Source organism: Macrotis lagotis, chromosome 5 (assembly GCF_037893015.1).
Source record: "Macrotis lagotis isolate mMagLag1 chromosome 5, bilby.v1.9.chrom.fasta, whole genome shotgun sequence".
Taxonomy (NCBI): domain Eukaryota; kingdom Metazoa; phylum Chordata; class Mammalia; order Peramelemorphia; family Peramelidae; genus Macrotis; species Macrotis lagotis.
This window is the reverse complement of record NC_133662.1, coordinates 37,295,980-37,319,685: the sequence shown is the minus strand read 5'-3', so window position 1 is coordinate 37,319,685 and position 23,706 is coordinate 37,295,980. Positions and strand designations below refer to the sequence as shown.

Genomic DNA, 23,706 nt, shown 5'->3' with positions numbered 1-23,706 from the left:
ATACTGGCAATCTCTTGTCTTATTTAGCATCTTAGTATTTCTCATTCCATGCAAATCATGACTTGAATTATCACTAAGATTTTCAAACTAACCACCCCAAAATATAGAAAAGCTATGGTCATACTCTAAAACACTTCATGAATTTCATGTTCACATCCATCTTTACAATATTAATTCACGGCTTTCTAAAATCCCTCTATTTCTTTTTCCTCCAAATATTATTTTAAAATAGGGAATAATATTCAAATAGGTTCAATCTATCCATACTTGTCATAGTTTCATCAGTAAAAGAAAATTTTATCAAAATCTGACTCAAAATAATTTGTTTGAAATTGTATCATTGTACAGATAATATGAAATAGTAATTAAGGCATTGTGATTATAGATAAGATGGCTTGCTTTCAAAATCTGCCTGTGACATTTACTACATTTGTGACCCTGGGCTAGTCATATACCCACTATGTGTATTAAGAGATTCTCTGTGAATCATTTTTTAAATTGTAGACAGACCAGCAGATGAAATGATTTCCCACACTTGGAGTTTTCCTATGCTAAGAAAATCTTAGGTTCAAAGCATATCGATATATTGATATTTCATATTTATTTATTTTTTATTTTATATTATATTTAAGTATATACATAAAATATACATATTTAGAGAATAAGATAATATTGATTAAGATTTGGAAATTTTTCTAGGTAGTTAATAGATCATCTATTAAACCTTCAAAATATTGGATTGGTATAAGGGAAATATAATTCAATTTTTTATGCAAATGAATCGAATTCTAAAACATTAAATTGATTTGAATCAGACAGATTTGAATCTGTCTCTAATCCAAAAGGCTCATCAAAACGTTCTCATCAAAACCTTTGTTTTTATATGAATTGTTTGCATCTATGCCAATCTCCATCTTCTTTTATAAATAATGAAGCGTAATAGGAATGGAGAAAAATACCAATGTGATTTCATTGGTATCAGGAACTTTTCAGTAAGGAAACTCCCTCCATCAAAGTGGGTCAACATATTTTTTCCTAAGTCCTAGGGACTTGCTAGAACACTGAAAGGTCAAGTAACGTTCCTGATTTACACAGCCAGATGTCAGAAGCAAGACTTGAACCCAGGTCTTCTAAACTTTAGAACTAGCTCTGTATCCATTATGGCATCCTATATCTCAATAAGGTGTAGTGATAGTTTCAGAGAGGAAAAAAATAATGTATTATATAAGCCATAATTATCCTCACTATCTTCTACCATAATCCTTTGACCTCCAAAGTAATCAGCTAATAGTGGGTTAAAGTCCTTAAAATAATATTTCTGAAGCTCCTTCAAAGATTATGATAGCGATTAAACAGATTTTATACTAATAAAGACAGTTTATTGTTTCCATTGTTGCCTTCTAGTATATACAAGTAAGAGCAAAACAGATTATAGAATTCCATCAAAAATATATTCAATCAGGTGTGCTCACCTGTCCAGCAAAGAGGCCACTGTTTTCTTCCAAATATTTACTGAAAGGATTTGGTTCATAAGTCTCCTCCTCTTCTTTCCTCAATATTATTTTAGATTTTGCTGAAACTGGCCGGATTACTCCAGGTTTTGTCTTTATATACAAACAAAAATATAAAAGTAAAATTATTAAAAAATGAATATGCTTTAAGTTGAAGCATTCAAATATTTATCTCTGTTCAATTGTGTTTAACTTTCCTTTTGGAAATAATCTCACCAAGGTAAACTGGGCTAAATTCCAGATAAAAATTTGGAGGTTTTTTTTATGTTTGTTATACTTTTAATTTATGCAATGAAACAGACATGTATATGAATATGTGTATTTATATATGGAATAGCAAATTATACATAATTGATTTGCACTTTCAAATTCAAGAGCTTTTTAGATTCATTTACCAAATTCTAATATCAAGGCATTAAAATGTAAACAGTTCTCTTTACTCAGACAAATGCTTCCATTACTCATGCCAGTCGATATCATTATTCCCCAGACAATTCTTAACAAGCAAACATAGCAATTCATACACATAGAAACCTAGATGAGGTTTGAAAATAATCAAAGAAATGATCAACAAATTTGTAAAAACAATTCCAAATAGATACAAGTTGATGACATTCTTGATGTTTAAAACTACATTCCTTTTAGAATATAATAAATAAACCCCACTCTGGAGATGCTGTTTTCACATAAATCAAACCCTCAGGGACTACATCTATCTCTCCTTTCTGCGGAGGACCCGGTAAATATTGAATCCTGAATGAAAATATTTTCTTTCCTCAGTCATAGACGTAGAAGGAGTGGAAGGGTGTAAAAATACTTCATATCTAGATAGATAGATAGGTAGATAGCAACCTTAAGGAGGTTCAGAAATATTATGTTAAGGACTTTATATATACATATATATATATATTTATATATAACCCACTATACAAATCCTAACATATTTTTACCCCTAGCTAGTAAAAACCAAAGATGGAGTGAATCAGATTGTTCTTACTCCCAAGTGTTTCACTGTATCTACTTGGCCTTGCTGCCTAAAAATTTGCAATAAATTATAGGCTTATAAGGATCTTCAATAAGTAATTGTATATAGGCTTACTTTTCTTATGTCTTTTCTTATGTATTTTCCTGGAATTTCAGGCACCAGTTAGCAAAGGGAGAATGGAGGTTTTAAGTTCATTTTAGAGTTCTATTAAATGCCCTTGAAATGAATGGATGAATGGAATAATGAATGAATGGATAAGCATCTTTGAAGTACCTACTATTTGTCAGAAGCCAGGGAGAACAAAGGGGCAATAGTGATTTCATTGAGCATAATTCTAACCCTTCTTAGCCGATTTTCTCTGTTCAATTAAAGATTCAAAAGTACTTTTAGAACTTCAAATACCCAAAACCTAACCAATATTTCATTTTTCCCTTTCTCTCATGATATAATATATTAATATAAAAATTTAAGTTTTACAAAGTGTTTTTTTCATAACCTTGTGAACCTGTTAATTATTACACATTTTACTTATTTTATAAGCAAAGGTTCTGGTCCTCAAACACTTGCCTAAGAATATATGGCTAAAAAGTGCATTGTCAATAATGCTAGAAAAGAAAATTAAAGGAATAATAATGATAAAAGAGTTACCTCAATTTGTAGTTAGTAAGATAATATATTTAGTAAACCCTAGAGAATCAGCAAGAAAGTACTAGAGACAATTTAATAATTCTTTTGTAAAGTATCAGGGGAAAAAAATCAATTCATAAAGACTATCAGTCTGAAAATATATGATTTTCTACTCTAGTGGATTTTACAAAGAAATGAGTTTGGAGGGAAGGCAGAGTCTTCTCATACACTTCTGTGAATCCATGATTGTCATTTGCAGTTCTGCAGCATTTTTTTTGATTGCTCTATAACAATATGTTTTTATTCTATGTGCATTATTTTTCTCATTTAGTTTAGGTTTTATTGACTCTGCTTGCTTCACTCTGCATCAGTTCATCTGACTATTCCCAGTCTTATGTCACTCATCTATATTCATCATCTGTTACAATACAGCAATAGTCTAGTTACTCAGTAAATAAATATTTATAATATACCTACTGCTGCCAGGCACTGTAATAAGTTCTACGGATACAAAGATAGGCAAAAGACAGTCCCTGCTTGAAGAAAACTGAAGAGACAACATGCAAATGTGTGCAATAAAGATAGATAGATATAGAAATATATATGTATGTATATATATGTGTGTGTGTATATATATATATATATATATATATATATATATATAAATTTGAAATAATAGTCTGATAGAAGGCACTTGAATTTTAGCTGGGTCTTAAAGGAAGCCAGGAAAGATATCAGGAGATAGAGAATATAGATTTATTTTCCAAGAGTAGAAATTTCCCTGCTTCCCTGATCATGAAGTCCAATTCTTCCCATGCCCTTCCCATGCACCTTATCTTTTCCATTTGATATGAAATCTCATCTCTAAATCCATGCCCTCCAACACTTCTTGACACTGATTTTCCCTAGGAACTCTCATTCCTTTTTTTAATAAGGAAGGATGGATGCATGCCTCTCTGTGGGGGGAGTATTCTTCCTAAACAAAAAATTCCTGCAGATAATACTCATTACAAATTCCCCACTTCAAACTAGAGATTATATCTCTCTTCTCAAAGGAAGGATTACCAATAAGACAAAAAAATTATCTAGTTATAGAATTGAAGTTTCACACATTCTTTCATTTAATGTTAGTCCCACACTTTGCCAACTCAACTGTTATTCAATCATCCATTTCATTTTCCCTTCATTGTTGATTTGATTAGGATACATTACATATTCTCTATTCTCTGGATTCTAATTCCTTTTTTTAAGCACTCTTCAAGTATACAGTTTAGCTTTACAAAAATCCAGTGATTAACCTATAGTGGAAGAAGATTAGTTTGTAAGACATAGTTCAAATGCTTCAGGTTTATTCCTTCACCATGACTTCCCTTAATTATGTTCCACTTTTTATAGTTTAAGAAAGAGATCACTGACTGCTATTGTTGCTTTAACCCCATAAATTGCTCTTCCCTTTGAGTTTATTTCCTTCATTTTTTGTCTCAACAGATAGAATAATCTATTTTCTTATTTGTGATTTCCTTGGTACCAGTATATGTTTATTATTTTTGTGTTTCTGTTGAGTGGGGTTTAAGCAAATTCACTAATCTGTTCTAATATTCTCCTAGAAATCCTTTGAATATTTCTCTTTTATAGAACATACTCTTTTATTGATTATTTGATTCAAGTTTACAAAATAGATAACTTTGGGATGCATCTTGAGCCCTTTTGGTTTTTCTGAATATTATTTCTTTCTATTTTGCAAATTAGTTATAGAACAGTCTTGTGTAATATTAATTCCCCTTCCTTCAAATTTGAAGGCCTTTCTCCTGGCTGATATTTTTTGTCAAAATATATTGTTTGTCACTGCAATTGTTAAATTTAACCACTATGTGTCTTAGAATTTTTAGCATAGAGTTGTATTGTTTTGTTTTTTGTGGATATTTTCATTTAGAATTTTGTTTTCCACATTCAGAAATTCTGAGTTAATTGAAAATGTTTTACATTATAATAGATCTTTAATCTATCTCTTCAGTATCTCTGTGTCTTGTTAATATAGATCTAAATCATCTTCTTTTAACATTACTGCATTTTGCTCATTTTTCTATATTGACTTCATTTTGCATATTTGAACTTTTATTCAGTTATTCTTCTATGGAGAAACTTGCCACTACTGATTTAAGCTTTTCTATTCTGATAAATATTTCTCCTTTGCAAGACATAAATTCTGAATTGTCACTTGTTTCCTTTAACCTTTGCTCACTTCTCTCTTGAATATTAAGAAACACCCTCTTGTGGTTCCATAATCTCTTGGAAATCTACAAGGTTTCATCAAGTGCTGGTTCAATTTTTTTAATCCTATTTGATTTAGAGATGTTTAGATAACAAGGTATATCTTATTAGATATCTTGTTCACAATCTACCTTTCTGGTTCAATATCTTTCCTGTTAATTTTTCAGCTTGGTTTTTAAGTTTGGTTTATTTGTCTTTTTGAAGTAGTGGGGTTAAGTGACTTGCTCAAGGTCATACAATTAGTATCAAGTGTCTGAAGTTGAATTTGAACTCAGGTCCTCCTGACTCCAGATCCAGTGCTCAATCCAGTAGCTGCCCCGCAACTTTTAAATTTTTAACTGAAATTTTTCCTCCTGAAAGCTTTAGTAATTTTACCTTTTTTTCTAATATTCCATTAAATTTCTCACTTTCTGACTCCTTCCCATTGATATTAGATTCCCCAAGAACCAGACCTCAAACCAGCCTTCTTCCACCTTAAGAAACTGATTTGTTGGGGTGGCTAGGTGGCATAGTGGGTAGAGCACCAGTCCTGGAGTCAGGAGTATCTGAGTTCAAATACGGCCTCAGACACCTAATAATTACCTAGCTGTGTGGCCTTGGGCAAGCCACTTAACCCCATTGCCTTGCAAAAACTTAAAAAAAAACTGACTTGTTATTGTCTTCTGTCCTTGTCTCCAAGTGATATCTGTGGTTGAAATAGAATAGATCTGAGCTAGATAACTTGTTCTTTTTTCTTCATTCCTATTTCTTTAGGTCTCTGGCAGGGTACTTTTGCAAAGTTCTATCACCTCCAACAGCATATCTGTTTCCTGTATTTTACCCTTTGCATAGAAGGAGGATGGGGCAGGTGTAGAGTTGAGCTCATCTAGTTGTCACAGAATGGGAAGATAAGGGAAGGGACATGTGTATTAACAGAGATTTCCACAGTTGCACAAAAATTATGAGAGGATGCATCAGTTCATCTGACTATTCCCATTTGGGAAAAGTTTCATAATTTTTGATGCCCAGAGAAAATATCTAATCCTTCATCTTGTTGGTCACTTGGCCTATTTTGCTGATACAATATAAATAAGGACCCTACCTAAATTAACTTATAGATCTATGCCTCTCAATATAATGGAGTCTACTTTATAGATTTAAATAAAATAATACTATAGTTCATTTGGAGGAGAAAACACTAAAGAAATCTCAGAGAAACTGATGTAGAAAAAGAAGGAATGAAGAGAGAAGAGCATTTTCATATGTTGTTAAAGTCATTAGTCATCAAAACTATGTGGGCATTGATTTAATTAAAAAAACCAGTAGAACAGATTGGATAATATAGAACTGGATACAATTGAATTCAGAACCCAGTGCACAAAAAAAATTGAAAACATAAATTATTTGGGAAATCACTACTTATTTTATAAAAACTGCTAAAGAAAAATATAAAGCAGGTTGGCTTAAATTAGATAGAAGTCATTTTTTTGTAATCCTCTGTAAATTCAGAATGAATAGATGACCTGAATACTGGAGGTCTTAGCACTAAAATATTTTAAAAGAAAACCTGATTGTGTACCTTTCACAAATATGGTACTCATATAAGTGAAGATAAGAAAATGAATAGAAATATTATGGAATCAACAAGATCTGGCAATGAAATAGATTTGGGAATAGAAGGAAGGAGGGGAAATGAAAAGTCCAAAATCAGGGTGACTATCTCCACTTCCCTGTCTCCTAAGAAAGAGCCATGAGTCACCTAATGATTCGAACCTCTTTCCTTCCCTGACATTCACTTACTGGCTATGTTCAGTTCATTCTGAAAAACAAATAGAGAACATCTCTTTACTGTTTTCTCATTGCCTGGAATCAATGTGTTCTACTTTCCTCTTTACAGATATATAGTACAAAGCAAGAAATGATTTCACCAAAAATCCAAAGCATAAAGCTGTCTCACAGGCTGAATACCAGACATCTACAAATCTTTCTCACTAAATTGTAGTTCCATCTTTAGGAGCTTCCTAAACCTGTCATCCTAGCTGCCTCCCATTTTACTTTGTAAATCAGCCTTCTCATAAAAAGGAGTTAGCAGACTTAGCACCTTTAAGTTCTAATCAAAATTCTGCTCTTGCTTATTTGACTATTTCTGGACTCAGTAGGACTCTGGCTCTCTGATTCTGGCAATGAAAAGCAATTTAATTCATTAAAGCCATGTTCATACTAAAAATATGGGAAATTATAGAATATTGGGCTAGCAGTAGTTTGAAGAGGTCAACTAATATATTCCCATTGTGAAGCATGATTACATAAAAAAACCAAATCAAATAAACAGATGCCTTTTATTAATTTGAGTTCCACATAGACTTAGGCAGAATGTCCAAAAATCTTTACTGAATTAAGGTGAATGATCCCAGGGAAAGAAATTCCACAATCTTGCCTTTGACCTATCACATTGGTGAGTGGAGGAAAAATGGGTGGCAGAAGGAGTACATAAGAGGAATTGTGAGGATATCCCAATGAAATAAACCACTTGTTTAAAAATTAAAGGATGTGATCTAAAGTACCAGGTGGTCACATGGAGTCTTTCAGGACCATATTAACAACCACTCAGAAGCAGTGAAAACACAGCTGTAGACAACGATGACTCCAGCAGATTTTCCTGACTGGGAATGTCTAGCACTGCTGGTGCCACTTTGGGCTGTCTGTCATTATTACTGTAGTTGAAGGACATCATTTCCACTCCCGAGCATATCCACTCTCTTCAGGATCCCAGAGATGGTTTAAAAGATAAAGGTGACCCAGTTTGGGGACTATACAAATATTATATTTAATCAAAATGTACTCTCACCACAAATAATTCTCATTGTTTACAAGACACTGTATGGGATACAAAGATGAATAAGACACAGCCCCTGTCCTCAGAGATTTTATAGTCTAGCAGAGAGAGAAAGCAAGCACACAATTACTCAAAAAGAAAGATAGATTTTGATGAGACTGCTGTGCAGTTTGGAGGAGACAGAATAATATCCAGTTTGAAAAAGTAAAGTATTCATGGATTAAATGACATTTCACATGTGAATTTTGGCCCCACCCTCAGGGCTGGGCATGATATAGCTCTTCCCTAGATCCACATATATCCAGGTTCTTATCTATTCTGTGGAAAATGGGGTGCCACTTTTCTCTGTTAGTGGATCAAACATTCATCAATTGTGGTTGCTCCTCTTATCTTTGTTTATTTGCTTGTGGGAAATGAGAGCAGAGGAGAGGTAGCTATCATCCGGTTTCTTTTAACCACTTAACAGAAAGTAGCCTTTATAAAAGGATATGTGCTTTAAAAAGAGAGCAAGAATAAGCATACAAATATTTATTCCAGCATTTCAAGAACACTACAATCACAACTACCCATGTCAACTAATTCTGAGAAAGGAGAGGGAGAGGAAGTGTTAAGATTGAAACTTAACTGGCATATAACATTTGTTCCAACAAATTGTTGGCACAACTACCATATGAATCCTTCCATGGGCTGGAATACTGAAAGTTGTTTCTAAAGATCACTCCTTACTCCCCAGTAATGCACTGGATGAGAAACCAACATGAGCTCTAATGTCTAGCTTTCTATGGCTTACTTTTATCAGTCTTTTGAAACTTATACACTTCTCCAAGAGTGAAAGAGTCTCTGAGATCCACAGAAGCAAATGAAACCAAAAGACTACAACTTAAAAGTGAGAGAACTTTTGAATGCCTCTTTAACCAATGAAAGAGCCTTCTCTCAGCTCAGCAGTGAACCAAGGAGTAAGTAGTTGCAAAAAAATCCAAAAATATTTCAGTCTGTCCCTCCAAGAAACTCTTTTTTACATATCATCACGATAATTCTAGAAGCACTCTCTAAGTAATATCCCAAGATGACTGTATTTGAGCAAGCTGATGGGGTCTCCATTTTCCCCCACTTGAAATATCTTATGTCCTCAGAAAATAGGTAGAAGTGAATTTTTAAAAATCCATTCTCCATGTATCCAGTCTAGAACAGGATCTAGGGTCTCTGGGGATGTATATGCTCTGTTCTTTCACTTTCTATTCCAGTGCTGGACAGAAATGAGTCTCAGAGTGGTTTTTGTAGCATGATCTTATAAAGCCCCACTTGTATAATCCCAGTTATCCCCAAGTACCATTTTATAGATTTAACAAATGATTATAAAGTTTACTATATATTGTTTCTTGCTTAATACTCATCAAGTGTGTTATTTGGTAATTAAATTGCCTCCCTCAACCCAAAAGTAAAAAAAGAAAATGCAAAGAAAAACAGTTTCCTTTCACAAAATGAAATCAAGCACATACTGAGATTTCCAGAACAAATGGAGCTCTCTCTCCATAGGTATTTGGAATCTGGAGTAGACATCAAGTTGTCACTATCAAATGAGAAACTAACCATCTTGGATGAAAATCTTCAATGATTGTTTCAGTTATGCCTTCCAACTAGGTCCGGAATAAAATTTTCTATGGTTCCCTTTCTACACAAGTCATAACAAAGTTTCTCTTTAGGATTCCTGCACCATTGGTGATCCCATTAGAGGTCTAGACAAATATCCTTTAGGCTTTTATTCCAAATAGTACCTGAAACTCCCCTCCAGCTGATTTTTATGACATCAAAAGAAATACATTTATCACCAATACCCCCTAAAAAGAAGTAGGCTCAGAGAAATCACCAAAAAAAAGAATCAAATTATCTTGAAGACCAACAAGACTGCCTAACAAAGGAGCTAAACACAATGGGATTGTCTGAGATTTCTAGGCACCCATGGAACTCTATGCTATGAATTTGCAGGATATAAGGATTTTATATAAGGCAAGTATTCTAAGTGTTTTTAAATGAAAAAAGAGATTTGAACATTTCTTAATTAGATATCAGTATTTTAGTAGTATAAATTCCATTTTCTCATATTAAACTAAATGTCAATATTTGACAAAATGTATATATCTATGTATGTATATATATATATACATACATACATACATATATACAAAAGTATCAGTATCTAAACGTTCAAGGAATGAATCACCAAATGCAAAGTTTGCTAAGGAAACACCCTGGGAGTATTAAGGAAAGGGGAGAAGTATTAATTTTATAATTACAGTCTTAAAATTTTTGCCAAATTCTCTAGGCTTCCAAAATTTTCAGGGTCTAAAATTTAAAGTTCTGGGTAAAAAATGTCTTTAGAGATGTCCATAAAATTGAAGGGTGTAATTTCATTGCAGATTAGCCTTCCCAGCTGTGATATTAATGCTTTGGGTTCACTGTCTCCAATCTGGATCCATTTCATCTCTTTGTCACATGGTTCTTAGGTACTTCAACAGGTTAAGAGAGGTCTTTCTCAGATGCCATCAGTTCAGTACCCTCCACCCTCCACAGGTTATTTTGTTCATTGTTTTGTTAAGAGTCATTAATTAGCACCTCAGTTCCATTTAATCACATAAAAATAAATAACTTTGTACAAAGGATATTTATTTCATAGATATAGTGAAAACAAAATATAAACCTTTCTCCTAGTGCTTCAGGAATATAATCCCTCCTATACCAATTTTATCACTTGGATGGGGGGTGGGATTTTAGTTCAAAATTTTGCTTAGTTCTTATATAACATTGGTCCCTTCAAGTTCATGACCATGAACCTTCAAGTTATAACATGACTAACAAAAAAGCTTTCTTTTCAGCTCCTGCTTATCTTGTTATTGGATCAATGACTCAAGATTAACCTCAGATGATACAATCACAAATTCAAAGATCTTCTGAGGTCTTCCAGATCAACCCAAATCATTTATAGAAGAGAAAATAGTCAAGATATTGTAGAATTGTGATTAAAAGACTATATAATAGAGAATTTATAATATCATATTATAGAGGACTTATGAAATCATATCTAGAACAGAAAATTACCACAGAATATCTAGGCCAAATTTCTCATTTTAGAGGAATAGAATCTCTAACTCTGAGAAATTAAATAACTTGCTAAAAGTTATCAGGTAATAATTAAAGATCAAGGTTCAAATCTAGGACCTCCAACTCCATTTCTACTGCAAAAAAAAATTACAACCTTAATTTGCTATATAAAATAGGCAGATATGGATTAATTATTGTTGGCACTTCCACTGAAGGCAGTTTAGACTATCATCATTCATCATGTCCCCTAGTTTCTAGGAATGCAGATTTTAGAGTTTGTACCTATGATAATGATCCCCTGGCCAGAAAAAAATTAAAAGGGGAAATATGCCTTATAAAGAATGAAAAAGCTTCAAAGAAAACGAAATTCTGACAATACAATTACAAATTTTCATGATGAGATAGAAAAGGAAGAGGCATCTAAAGACATTAATGTAATTGTAAAGAGAACTCTCTAAGAATTCAGATTTATTTAAAAAATGGCAAAAGAAAGATTTACCAGGGTAACCCAAGAAGTTGCCCAAATGTCTTTGTAAAAATAGTGTCAATGTATTGGCATTTCCCTTGCATTTCACCTCTGTGGGATCCCAAGATCTTGAGATCTTCTGAGGATTACCATAGGAAAAATTGACAGCAGGACAATGAACACTGGACATCCTTAGTACTATATGGAGATGAAGCTACATGGGAAGTGTAGTCAAGGCAAGATTTTATGCTCACAATTTGGCTCTTGTCCTTTTTTCCTAGTTTGGGAGTAGAGAAACTATTGATCTACTCTTTCACCTTATACTATGTGAAAGGAAACATGATTAGAAGCTGAAATCCATCAATGAGGCTTCCAACTCCTTGCTGCAAAGATTGCTAAGCTTTTTTTCAGACTAAACTGAGGCAGGGACAAGGAACTGAGACACATACCAGAATTTAACATTTAACAAGCATTTAACAAGGACAGAGAACTGAGAGTAGAGATGAAACCAAGACATGATGGCCTTATATTTCTCCAGTATTTGAAGATTTGATTTTGGTGATTTCTAAATATACAACTTTTCCCTTAAATTTCCTCATACAAAAGATTTGGGAGAAAATCAGTATTCTCCATACTAGCTCTATGAGATCAGAAGTGATAAACAAAGCCTTTTCAACTTGAGTGTCCCTGATAAGCAGGGGAGATATTGCTGCTCTGGTGAAGGTCCTGAAGATTTAATGAATAGTTGGTTATTGTCATTCATGCTTGAAGAGTATCAAAATGATCTCACTATATTGGGGTCAAAGTATAGTGTGGTTCAGTGGAAACTTTCTGAAGGACTCAATTGGTTAGTATCTTTAGTCTAGTGAAATCTGGTGAACAGATTATATGCTATACACCATTGTTAGGTGATAAATTAATAATTAAAACAATTATTGTAATAATCTACTTTTAAGTAGGAGTATGAGTCAGGTATGGGTTGATATTGTTATAAAAGCATTTAAAGTGTCACCTTTAACAGCTAGGTGGGCACAGTAGACAGAACACAGCTGTGGAATCAGGAGGACCTAAGTTCAAAATCCAACTTCAGATACATGACACACTAGTTGTGTGACCCTGGACAAGTCACTTATCCCTCATTGGCTTGCAAGCAGGGCCATCTCAGTCATCCTAATTCATACCTAAACCACTAAACCCAGATGGTTCTAGAGGAGAAAGTGATGTTGGTGACTTAGCACAGTACGTCCTCTCTCAAATCTAATTCACATGCACTTCATTGCATCCTCTCCATGATGCCATGATCTTCTTTGAGAAAGAAAGACAATAGAACAACAACCAAGTAAGTATGCAGCTTCATCACTGATGTGTTTCAGGAAAACTAAAGCCAAGAATGCAATGAGAACTTGTGATAAATTCTAAGAGTATTTTTATTTCAAAATTTTTCAAGGGATGTTAAGAGTAAGATGAACAAAGAAGTGACAGAGTTAAGTAATGTTAAAAAAAATGACAGAAAGTGAACTATTCAAACTGTTTTTCTTCTGACTCCTTTTGATATCAAGGAGAATGATCTTCAAATTGAGAAAAGAAAAACAAATATGGTAAAGAGGAAATTGAAAATAGGTAAGTAGATAATAAGAGATCACCTAGCTGCTTCAAAATAAATTCAAGTGTATAGTCTCAGACAGTTGCAGAGACTATCTGTTTCTAATTTTGAGAATAATGGAAAACAACTCATCCACTAATGTACCATTCTGATGCCTTATTAAGGCATAGAATTAACTTGATATTGCCAAAGACTATAAGAACATAGTGTAATTTCTAGGAGGTCTTATCAAGTTGGAAAGAGTTTTGAGTCTGAGCCCTATGATGCATTGTATGTGCCTGTTATTGGGATCATACCCCAGATGAGTACAGATTCTCATAACCAGATGGCTGACTACCAGAAAATGAGTTTCATTTTCTTTTTTTTTTAATTTTGCTGTACATAGCAACTCATGACATCATATAATAAAGTATAGGAAAGACTATGAGTATTATTAGTAGAAACATTCATGTTGCTGCAATTATGAATCCTTAAAATAATGAAGGAATGTTAGAATGTGAGAGATGAGTCCAATCTTTGAAAATGATGGGTGAGGATAGAAGGTAAATTCAAAGAGTTTGATTTCAATTTTTTAGCAGAATTCTTGAATAGATTATCAAGTAGGATTTATGACCAATTAGAATATAGATGGTTCATAAACTATAGTTTTCAGGAAGCTCACATACATTGTTCACTAAGCTCTAACTGAACTTTAGAATATACTTTAGGATTTTTTTTTTGTTTTTGCAAGGCAATGAGGTTAAATGACTTGCCCAAAGTCACACAACTAGGTAATTATTAAGTGTCTGAGGACGGATTTGAACTGAGGTCCTTCTGTTTCTAAGCCAGTGCTCTATCCACTGAACCACCTAACTTCCCTAATTATGATTTTTAAAAAATATTCTTATGGGGTGGCTAGGTGGTGCAGTAGATAGAACACCAGGAGTACCGGAGTTCAAATCTGGCCTCAGACACTTAATAATTACTGAGCTGTGTGGCCTTAGGCAAGCCACTTAAACCCATAGCCCTGCAAAAAAAACCCTAATATAAAAATATAAAAAAAACATAAAATATATTATATAATATTATGCCATATAATATTATATAATATATTATATAAATTATAAATTATATTATATTATATATTATATAACTCTAAATTATGTTATATAAATTATATAAAATATATAAAATTTAATATAAAAATATAAAAAACCTAATATAAAAAAATGCATTCTTAGGAGTACAGAGGCTTCATGAACTTGACAGAAAGGTCCATTAAATATCTCATTAAATGAGATAACATTTATAAAAAGCATATGACACAGTTCTTATATAAATCCTTATTTCCTAGCCCTCCTATCACCCTATACCCCATAATACTGAGTCTAGAGCCATTGGACTGACCTCATTGTTGTGTGCCTGAGTCCTTGACAGCTGCTACCAGTGCCATGCCAGGAAACTAACTAGCTTCCATTTTAATTGTCCTGGGAAGTTTCTGAAGTTCATCTAGCAGAATAAGGTACCAGATTCTTTCTTAAACTAAGCTATCAAGCATTCAAACTCTATTTCAGAGTACAACTCTTATGGGCTAGCCACCTTGCTCAAATGTCAAACATACACTTACCTAAGAGATTAATTTACAAAGAGAGAGTCATGTTCAGTCATCCTGATCCATATCTGACTGCTGGACCCAGATGTCTCTGGAGGAGAAAGTGAGGCTGGTGATTTTGCACAGCCCTCCCCCACTCAAAACCAATCCACTCACTTGTCATGACATCACCTCCTGATGTCATGGTCCTCTTTACAACAAAAGTTAAGCAACAAGAACAATAATTTTATAGAGAATTCACACAAGACAATCACTCACATGGTAGTCAGAAAAAGCAATACAAGGGCATTCTCAAATTCTCTCTTAAGAAGTTTGGAATTGACTGCATGACATGGAAGATAACTGGCACAAGACTGCTCAGTATAGTGTGTCTTCAATAAGAAGGTCCCATACTCTATGAACAAAGCAGAATTGAGGTAGCTGAAAAGAAAGGTGAGATGTACTAATTTAGAGAATTCACCCCAAATGTTCACATGGGCTATTTGTGCTTGACCTGTGGTAGAGTATTCCATACTTATGTTGGTCTGAACAGTCACAGTCAGACAAACTGTAGCTTGGTTCTCTTTGAGAATTAAGACAGTTATCCCAAACAAACTCATAATACAAAAAAAAGTTTAAGAAGTCCTGCTTTAGAAAGAGGAAAACAATAACTAGAAATCAAAATGAATTCTCTAAAAATGTCATAACAAATGAATATAATTTTCTTTTACATTAGATAAAGTTAGATTAATTTAATTCAACCTATATTAAGTACATATTGCATACATAGTGCTATCCTCAATTCTGAAAGAGACAGAAAATTTTGATAAGGCATGGAGTTTGCTGCACTAAAGAGTTTATTGTCCCAGGGATCACTTAAATGGATCACTGTATTTCAAGATAAGTACATTAGTAAGGTAGAAGGAAGAAAACTCATTCAAGATGAGAGATCAAGAAAAGGCTTCATAGAGAAACATATTATCATATATTTTAGGTGTCATTTAGTCTGACATCTGTCAGATTACAGATGAAGCCTAACTAGAGAGAAGTTTAGTGACTTATCCAAGGTCACACAAGGAGTAAATGGCAGGGCCATGTTCTAAGCCCAACATTTTTCCACATGCATGTAATATTTGAACTGGGCTTTAAATTGTTTGAGCTAGGTAACAATTCAAAAAATGAAGTTTGAGGAGAAAGGACAATCAAAACTGAGAAGACAGAAACAGCAAAAAAAAAACACAAAAGGATAAGTTGATCCATTAGAATAATTTTTTTCAATACATAATTGATGCATGAAGGAAAATGCTGTAGGGAAGGGGAAGAGAAGCATTTTATAAATATCATGTCATGAGTTCTCCACAACAAGCTTGTAAGGTTATTATTCTATTTTACAAATGATGAAACTGAAGCAAAAAAGTAGATAAGTGACTTTCCCAGTGTCACACAATTATTAAGTGTTTGGGTTAAGAAGTCTTCCTGACTTCAAGTTCAGTGCTCTAACCTCTATAATACTTGGCTAACTTTTGTAGTTGTAATGAGCTTATATTTTAGCTAGTCATTTGGCAAAATCAATTAGGATAGAGCAATATCCAAAGAGAAAAATATGGACTAGATGATAGTATAAGAAATTAGGAGCTGGTTGAATAACTGTAGCCAAAATGGATTATTTAAGTCATTGCTGACAACCTTGAATTTACTCCTATCATTTCAAAAGTCTGTTTTCAGCCATTTTGTATTCAACAATTCATTCAATAAATTAATCAAATGGATATTAAGTATTTTCTTTAGGCACTGTGCTTGACAATGTACTTGGCAATGCCAGGAGACTCCTCTGTCTCTATTTTCCCTTAGAATTTATAGTTCTCTTTGTGTGTTCTCTTCTTCCTCCATTTCATTTTTTATTCAATTCAACAGACATCAGTTGATTCCAAGACAAAAATTAGTCACTTCCTTCAGGAAAATATCTGCCATCATAAAAGACAACATGTACCTATATAAGTAGATGGAAAATTGATACAAGGCCATTTGTGGAGGCAAGTGGGAAGGCACAAGTAGATTGGAAATCAAAGGCAATCATCAAAACTGCTTGGTAATGTTAAGAAATAGAGTAATGAATCAGTGGATTAGGTTCAAAAGAAACCTCAGTAAATGACTACAGCAATCTGTTGTTTGACAAACTCAAAGACATCAGCTTCTGGAACACTATTTGACAAAAATTATTGGAAAAACCTGAAAAATAGTATGGCAAAAGATAGGCATAGAACCTCATCTCACACTCTATCAAAATAAGGTCCAAATAGGTACAGGATTTAGACATAAAGGTTGACACTATAGATAAATTAAGAGATCAAGAAATAATCATCTATGAAATCTATGTAAAGGGGACAAATTATGACCAAAGAATTGGGGCACATTATAAACTGCAAAATGAATGATTTTGACTATATTAAATTAAAAATGTTTTGCACTAATAAAATCAATGTTGTCAAAATTAGAAGGAAAGCAGAAAGCTGGGAAACAATCTTCACAACTAGGAGTTATGATACAGATCTCATTTCTAAAATATTTAGAGAATTGCATCAAATTTATAAGATTACAAGTCATTCCCCAATTGATAAATGGTCAAAGGATTTGAATAGACAGTTTTCAAATGAAAAAAATTAAAGCTATATATAATCATATGAAAAAATGTTCCAAATCATTATTGGTTAGAGAAATGCAAATGAAAACAAATAAGAGATATTACCTCACACCTATCAGATTGGTTAAGATGAGAAAAAGGGGAAATGATCAATGTTGGAGAGTTGTGGGAGGATTAGGATTTGGATACATTGCTGGTGGAGTTGTGAATGGATCCAACCATTCTAGAGAGCAATATGGAACTATGCAAAAGAAGAATAACAATGTTCATTCCCTTTCACCCAGCAATTCCAATTCTAAGCCTATATCCAGAAGAAATCATAAAAAATAAGAAAAGTCCTACATGTTCCAAAATATTCATAGCAGCTCTTTTTGTAGTGGCAAAGAATTGGAAATTGAGGGGATGCCCATCACTTGGGGAATGGTTAAATAAATTATGGTACATGAATACTATGGAATATTGTTGTTCTATGAGAAACTCATAAATGGTCAAACTCTAGAGAAACATAGAATGAGCTACACAGGAGAACCGAGAGAACAATGCACACATCAACCACAACATTGTGAGATGAAAAACCTTGAAGCAGCTCCTCTCAGTAGTTCAGAGAGCTAGGACAAGTGTATCATACAGGCTATGGACTACGTTATCCCCATCCAGAGGAAGAAAAACAAAACAAAGCAAAACAAAACTCTTCAGAATCTGATGAACACTTTATAAAATTATCTCTTAAGTATCTCTTTCCCTAAATCCTAATTCCTCATACTGAAAATGGCTAATCTGTAAATATGTTTAACAAAAATAGTTATGTACAGTAGTTATGTACCAAATAATTATGTACCAAAAATATGTATGTACAATGCTAACCTGACTATTCACTGCTGAGGGAAGGGGGATGGGAAGGGAGGGTGGAAAGAAATTTTGTGACAAAACTATACATTATATATATATATATATACATATATATATATGGATGAATGTTGAAAAAGCTTTCATTACATGTATTTGGAAAACTAAAAGATCAATTTAAAAATTGAAAATTAGAAAAGACCTTTCCTCATGGAGAATATGGCTGCAACATGAACTTTGAATGAAGTTAGGTATTCTAAGGGGCAGAAGTATAAAAGGGAGAGTATTATGGGTCAAGAAATGGATTGCTGTATGTGAGGAACAGGGAGAAGATCAGTTTGAATCAATAGAAAGTTCTAATAAACCCATCAGAAAAATAGGTGGGAGTCAGACTGGGAAGGTACTTAATTACCAAATGGAAATATTTATATTGATTCCAGAGGTAAAAGGGTGTCACAATCAGATCTGTGCTTCAGTAATATCACTCTGACTTGGGGAATACCAGTGAGTTGAATGAAGTCATACAATAGGTAGCATGATTATTAAATTTGTAGATAACACAAAATTGGGAGGAACAACTAATATAATAGATAATAATCAGTATTCAAAAAGAGCTCAACAGACTGGAACAATGGACTAAACTAAGAAAAGGAAATTTAATAAGGATAAAAATAAAGTCCTGTGTTCAGACTAAAAAAATAATGTCACATAAATGCCAGTTAGGAAAGATATGGCATAATAACTGTTCATGTGAAAAAGATAGGAGTTTCAAAACACTTCAAGCTTAATGTGAGTCAACAATATGAATACAATCCAAAACCTCATTTCTCTAAAAGTATAATTTTCAAACAATCAGAGACAATGAAGAAGTGGTGCCATAAAATAGAGTACTAAACCTAGACTTAGGAAGGCCTAAGATCAAAGGTGGTCTTACATACTTACTAGCTGCACAACCCTAGAAATATCATAACTTCTTTCAGCCTCAATTTTCTCTCTGAAATTATGAGGATAATAAACCCTACCTCTTGGGGTTATTTTAAGGACAACATAATATAATGATTGTAAAAGAATTTTTCAAACCTTGAAAAATTATAAAAATGCAAGTTGTTATCATTGTTATCATCATCATCATCATCATCATTAAGGGAAGTAATTGTGCCAGTGTACTTTGTGCTGATTAGGTGACATCTGGAATATTAGGTTCTATTTCAGGAACAATTTTAAGGGGGAGTATGTTCATGATATTAAGAAACCACTAATAAGTCTATGATCCCATGAAGAGCTATAGATGGAGGATCCAAAGAGATTCTTGGGGGAAGAAGAGAATGCTAGTTATTTTCATGTATTTAAAAGATTGTCGCCTGAAAGACAGATTAGTTCTGTGTGGTTCCACATATGGGTGGAAGTCAAAAGGAGTCATATTTCACTAGATGACTCTTTGCCCCCAGTAATAATTCATGATTTTTTTCCCATTGTGTTGTATCCTCCTCCGTTTCAGATATTTTTCATTCATATAGAGTGGACCTTTAGTCCCAGAACTGAATAAAAATGGAGAGACTATAAAACTTTACTGCTTTTTGTTTGACTAAAAATTGCATGGAAGAGTGGATGAACAATAAGCCTCAAAATCAAGAACAGGGTTCAAAGACTAACTCTGACACATATTGGTTATCCGATGCTGAGCAAATCCATGCTTTAGGACCTGAGGTACTCCTGACTCCAGGGCTGGTGCTTTATCCACTACGCCACCTAGCCACCCCCAAAAATTGCAATCTTAAAGACTCTACAAGCAAGGTGTTTTTTTATCATACTTAATATCGTATAATTCTATTAACAATTTTAATGATTATGATTAATATCAAATATTGAATAAATGATTGATAAATGAAGTTTTACATAGGAAGGTACATGCTCAACAGAAAGCACATCCATGCAAATGCAAGAGGAATTCCCTATGGATTGTCAGACAGGCTCTCCTCCAGGTATTCTTATGTGTGAATAACATCAAGTTCATGACACCAAGCTCTATCATTAAACAAAGTCTCCTATGTGAGATTCACAAGCATTGAATATGAAGTAACAATAGACAACTCATTGAATTTATATGTTGGTACTTAAATTTTGAAAAGACATTATCATTTGGTAGGGAATTAGGTCCAGAAGTGAATAGAAGAAAGAACATATTTTATTTTATTTGACAAATTGTGAAGCATTTTCAATGTCCCCAAGTTTCTGCCTAAATCAAAACCCCATTTTTTCAAAAAATATCACTGTTCTCCTAATGGTACTATACAACTGTGAACCTTAAAACACCATATGCTCTTAAAAATCAGAATAGTGGGTAGCCTAAATTATATAACCTTGATCATGAGAAGACACACCAAAAATACCATCAAAGTGCTTCATGACCAAAATAGAAGTAAAGTGGTCATGGAATAAGAGTGAGGGATAGGAGATGGACAGTCCATGTGTTGCCTGGGTATGTCTGAAACCCATTTGTCCCTCTCCACCCTCCTCCCCACTGTACTGACACCTTATGGAGAGTTTATATGAGAACTAGCAAAAGAATTGCACAGAATGAAAAGCTGTGGTGGAACAATGTTCTATTTCATAACTCCATTTCACAATTCCATTAAAATGGAAGGAAAGAATTCTCTAACAATTAGAGTCCTAAAATGAAATGCATTGCATTGTGAGACAATATATTATTCCCTGTAAATACAAGCATATTTTTTTCAAGCAGAGATACTTTTTTTGCCTTTTTTAGAATATTCCATATCAGGGATTAAAATTCATGGTAATAAACTAGGTTTCTTCTAGCTTAAAGAATAGAATCCTATAGCTCATTCTTCTTCACACAACATATACATCCATCACTCAAATCTCGTTTTTTTTCTACTGCTCAATATCTCTCAATTCTGAACCCCTTCCTCTCCTCACATAACCTCTCTACCTGTCACCTGGACTAGGACAATAGCCTGCTAATTGATCTCCCTACCTCAAATTTCTTCAAATTCCAATTTATCGTCCATGGAACTGTCAAGGTAGCTCCCTACTACATGTAGGATCAAAGGTAAACTCTGTTGTTTTCCCTTGGCAGATCTTTACAACTTTCTAAATTTCTAATCATTTTACAAATTACTTTAGCCCCCTGGTCTTCTTACTGTCCATCAAACACAACACATTCTCTGACCTCCATGCCTCTGCACTATCTCCCATAACTGAAATACTCTTCCATCTCAGCTTTGCCTCTTAGAATCTTTGACTTCTTTTAAGTCCAATTACCATCTTTTGTAAGAAGTCTATCCCAATTTCCCCCAGCTGCTTGTGCCTTCCCTTCAAAGGTTACCTTGTATATACTTTCCATATATCTTATATATACCTATAATACTTTCATTAGAATGTAAGCTTGAAAGCAAGGATATCTTTTAAAATTTTTATTTCTATTCTAAAAATTTAGCAGATTGTCTCATGAGCATTTTTAAACTTTGTTGAGTGATTGATTCTAATTTTTCTTATATTTCCATTGGTTAGGAACATCTTCTTTATTAACTAACTAGTTATCATTTAACTATACCATGAAGATTTTGTTCTGGAGCTTTAGAGTTTAAAATAAAATTTACATAGCATGAGTTAAACCATGACCATAAAGAGAAGTTGTGAAATGATGAAAATGAGGATTAGGATGATGATGGTGTCCATACAGTATTTACTGTATATGGCACTTTGCTTGAACATTTCATTTGATACTCTTAATAACCCTGAATATCAGATGCTATTATTATCCCCAAGTAAAAAGAAATTGAGACAAATAGTCTAGTCTGTCTGTCACTAGTAAGTGACAAATGTCTAAGGTTGGATTTGATCTCCAGTCCTCTTGACTCCAAGACCAGTGTTCTATCCACTGTGCCACCTGAGTGTGTCTTTGTAAAAGATCTTGTATAGATAATCCTAGAAATCTATTGAGAAGGATTTTTGGTATGGACAATTAGAAAGCCAAGATAACTGCTTGAATAGAAGAAACATTGCCACAAGTTCAGAAAAAATAGTTTAGCTTTCTTTTTCAAAGGTGTTATGTACAAAGTATTCAAACCACAGTTGTCATTTCTTCTCTCCCTAGTCTCTTTCAGTGACCTCATAAACGTCCATTGGTTTAAATATCATCTCTAAGAAAATTACTTCCAGAATATCAAATACATTCCTGGCCTCTGATCTGATCTTATCTCACATCTCCAACTACCAGTTGGACATTTCAAACTAGCTGCCACATAGGTATCTCATAGTTAACATATTCAAAAGAAAACTAATTATCTCTCCCAAAATTATCCTTTCAAATAAATGTCTTATTTTGGAGGTAAAGCACTGTTATTCTTTAATAAACTTATATCTGCAACTTCTGACTTTCCCTTGTCCATAACCCCAAGCAGCAGGTACATTTTCCATCTCCATTATGTCCTTGTTATCTCTTAATTTATATTTTCCTTTTTTGCCTCTTCTCTACTCATATACCTGCTTCTCATAACTCTCTTTCCTACTTTTCTTTCTTTGAACTAACATAACCCAAGTCTGTAATGTATACCTCCCTCATCTCAACTTCAGAGGTTTCCTTATTCCTATCAAGATATGGTTCAAGCATTATCTTCTATTCAATTGATTATTGTTTGTTTGTTTCTGATGCCTCCTCCAAAATACAAATGTTCTATCTTGTAAATAACTGAATTGTGGCTATTCTACACATATTTATTCTCTATATTTTAAAATATATACATCCTGCATCTGCAGATCAAATGTAAGTATCTTAAGAATGGGGAATGCTTAAATTTTGCATTGGTATCCCCAATACCTAATACAGATTGGGTATGATTAATCAGTTATGGGCAGCTAGGTGACACAGTAGCTAGAGCACTGACCCTGAAGTCAAGAAACTCCTACTCTGGAACTACTAATCTGTACTATGTTAAGCCTAAGTACAAAGAAAATAATATCCAGAAATTTGGCCAACTGATGATTGGAAAAGGAACAGATAGGGATCACCATGACAACTTATACTACATACTGACATTTTCTGCATAACAAGGACATATGTTTCTGTTTGAATTCCTTCTACAATCCTTGTGTTTTACTCACTGATAACAAATAGCATTCTATTGTTCAATCAGCAGTTTGCAAGGAACAGTTTACCAAATTTAACATGTCAAAGAAAAGAAGACAAACAACATGATCCAAATCTGAGAAAGTGATGATAATAAATACTTGTAACATAAGGTATATT

General features: G+C 33.4%; 1 protein-coding gene across 13 annotated transcripts in view; it reads right to left on the bottom strand.

Annotated features, from left to right (window-relative positions):
- Positions 1–23,706, bottom strand: part of MLIP (muscular LMNA interacting protein) — a 490,259-nt gene that overhangs the window by 143,140 nt on the left and 323,413 nt on the right. For all 13 annotated transcript variants that reach the window (XM_074237220.1, XM_074237218.1, XM_074237223.1 and 10 more), the window contains one exon: positions 1,473–1,604. In XM_074237220.1, coding sequence (XP_074093321.1) covers positions 1,473–1,604 — 132 coding nt within the window. The remainder of the gene's footprint in view (positions 1–1,472; positions 1,605–23,706) is intronic.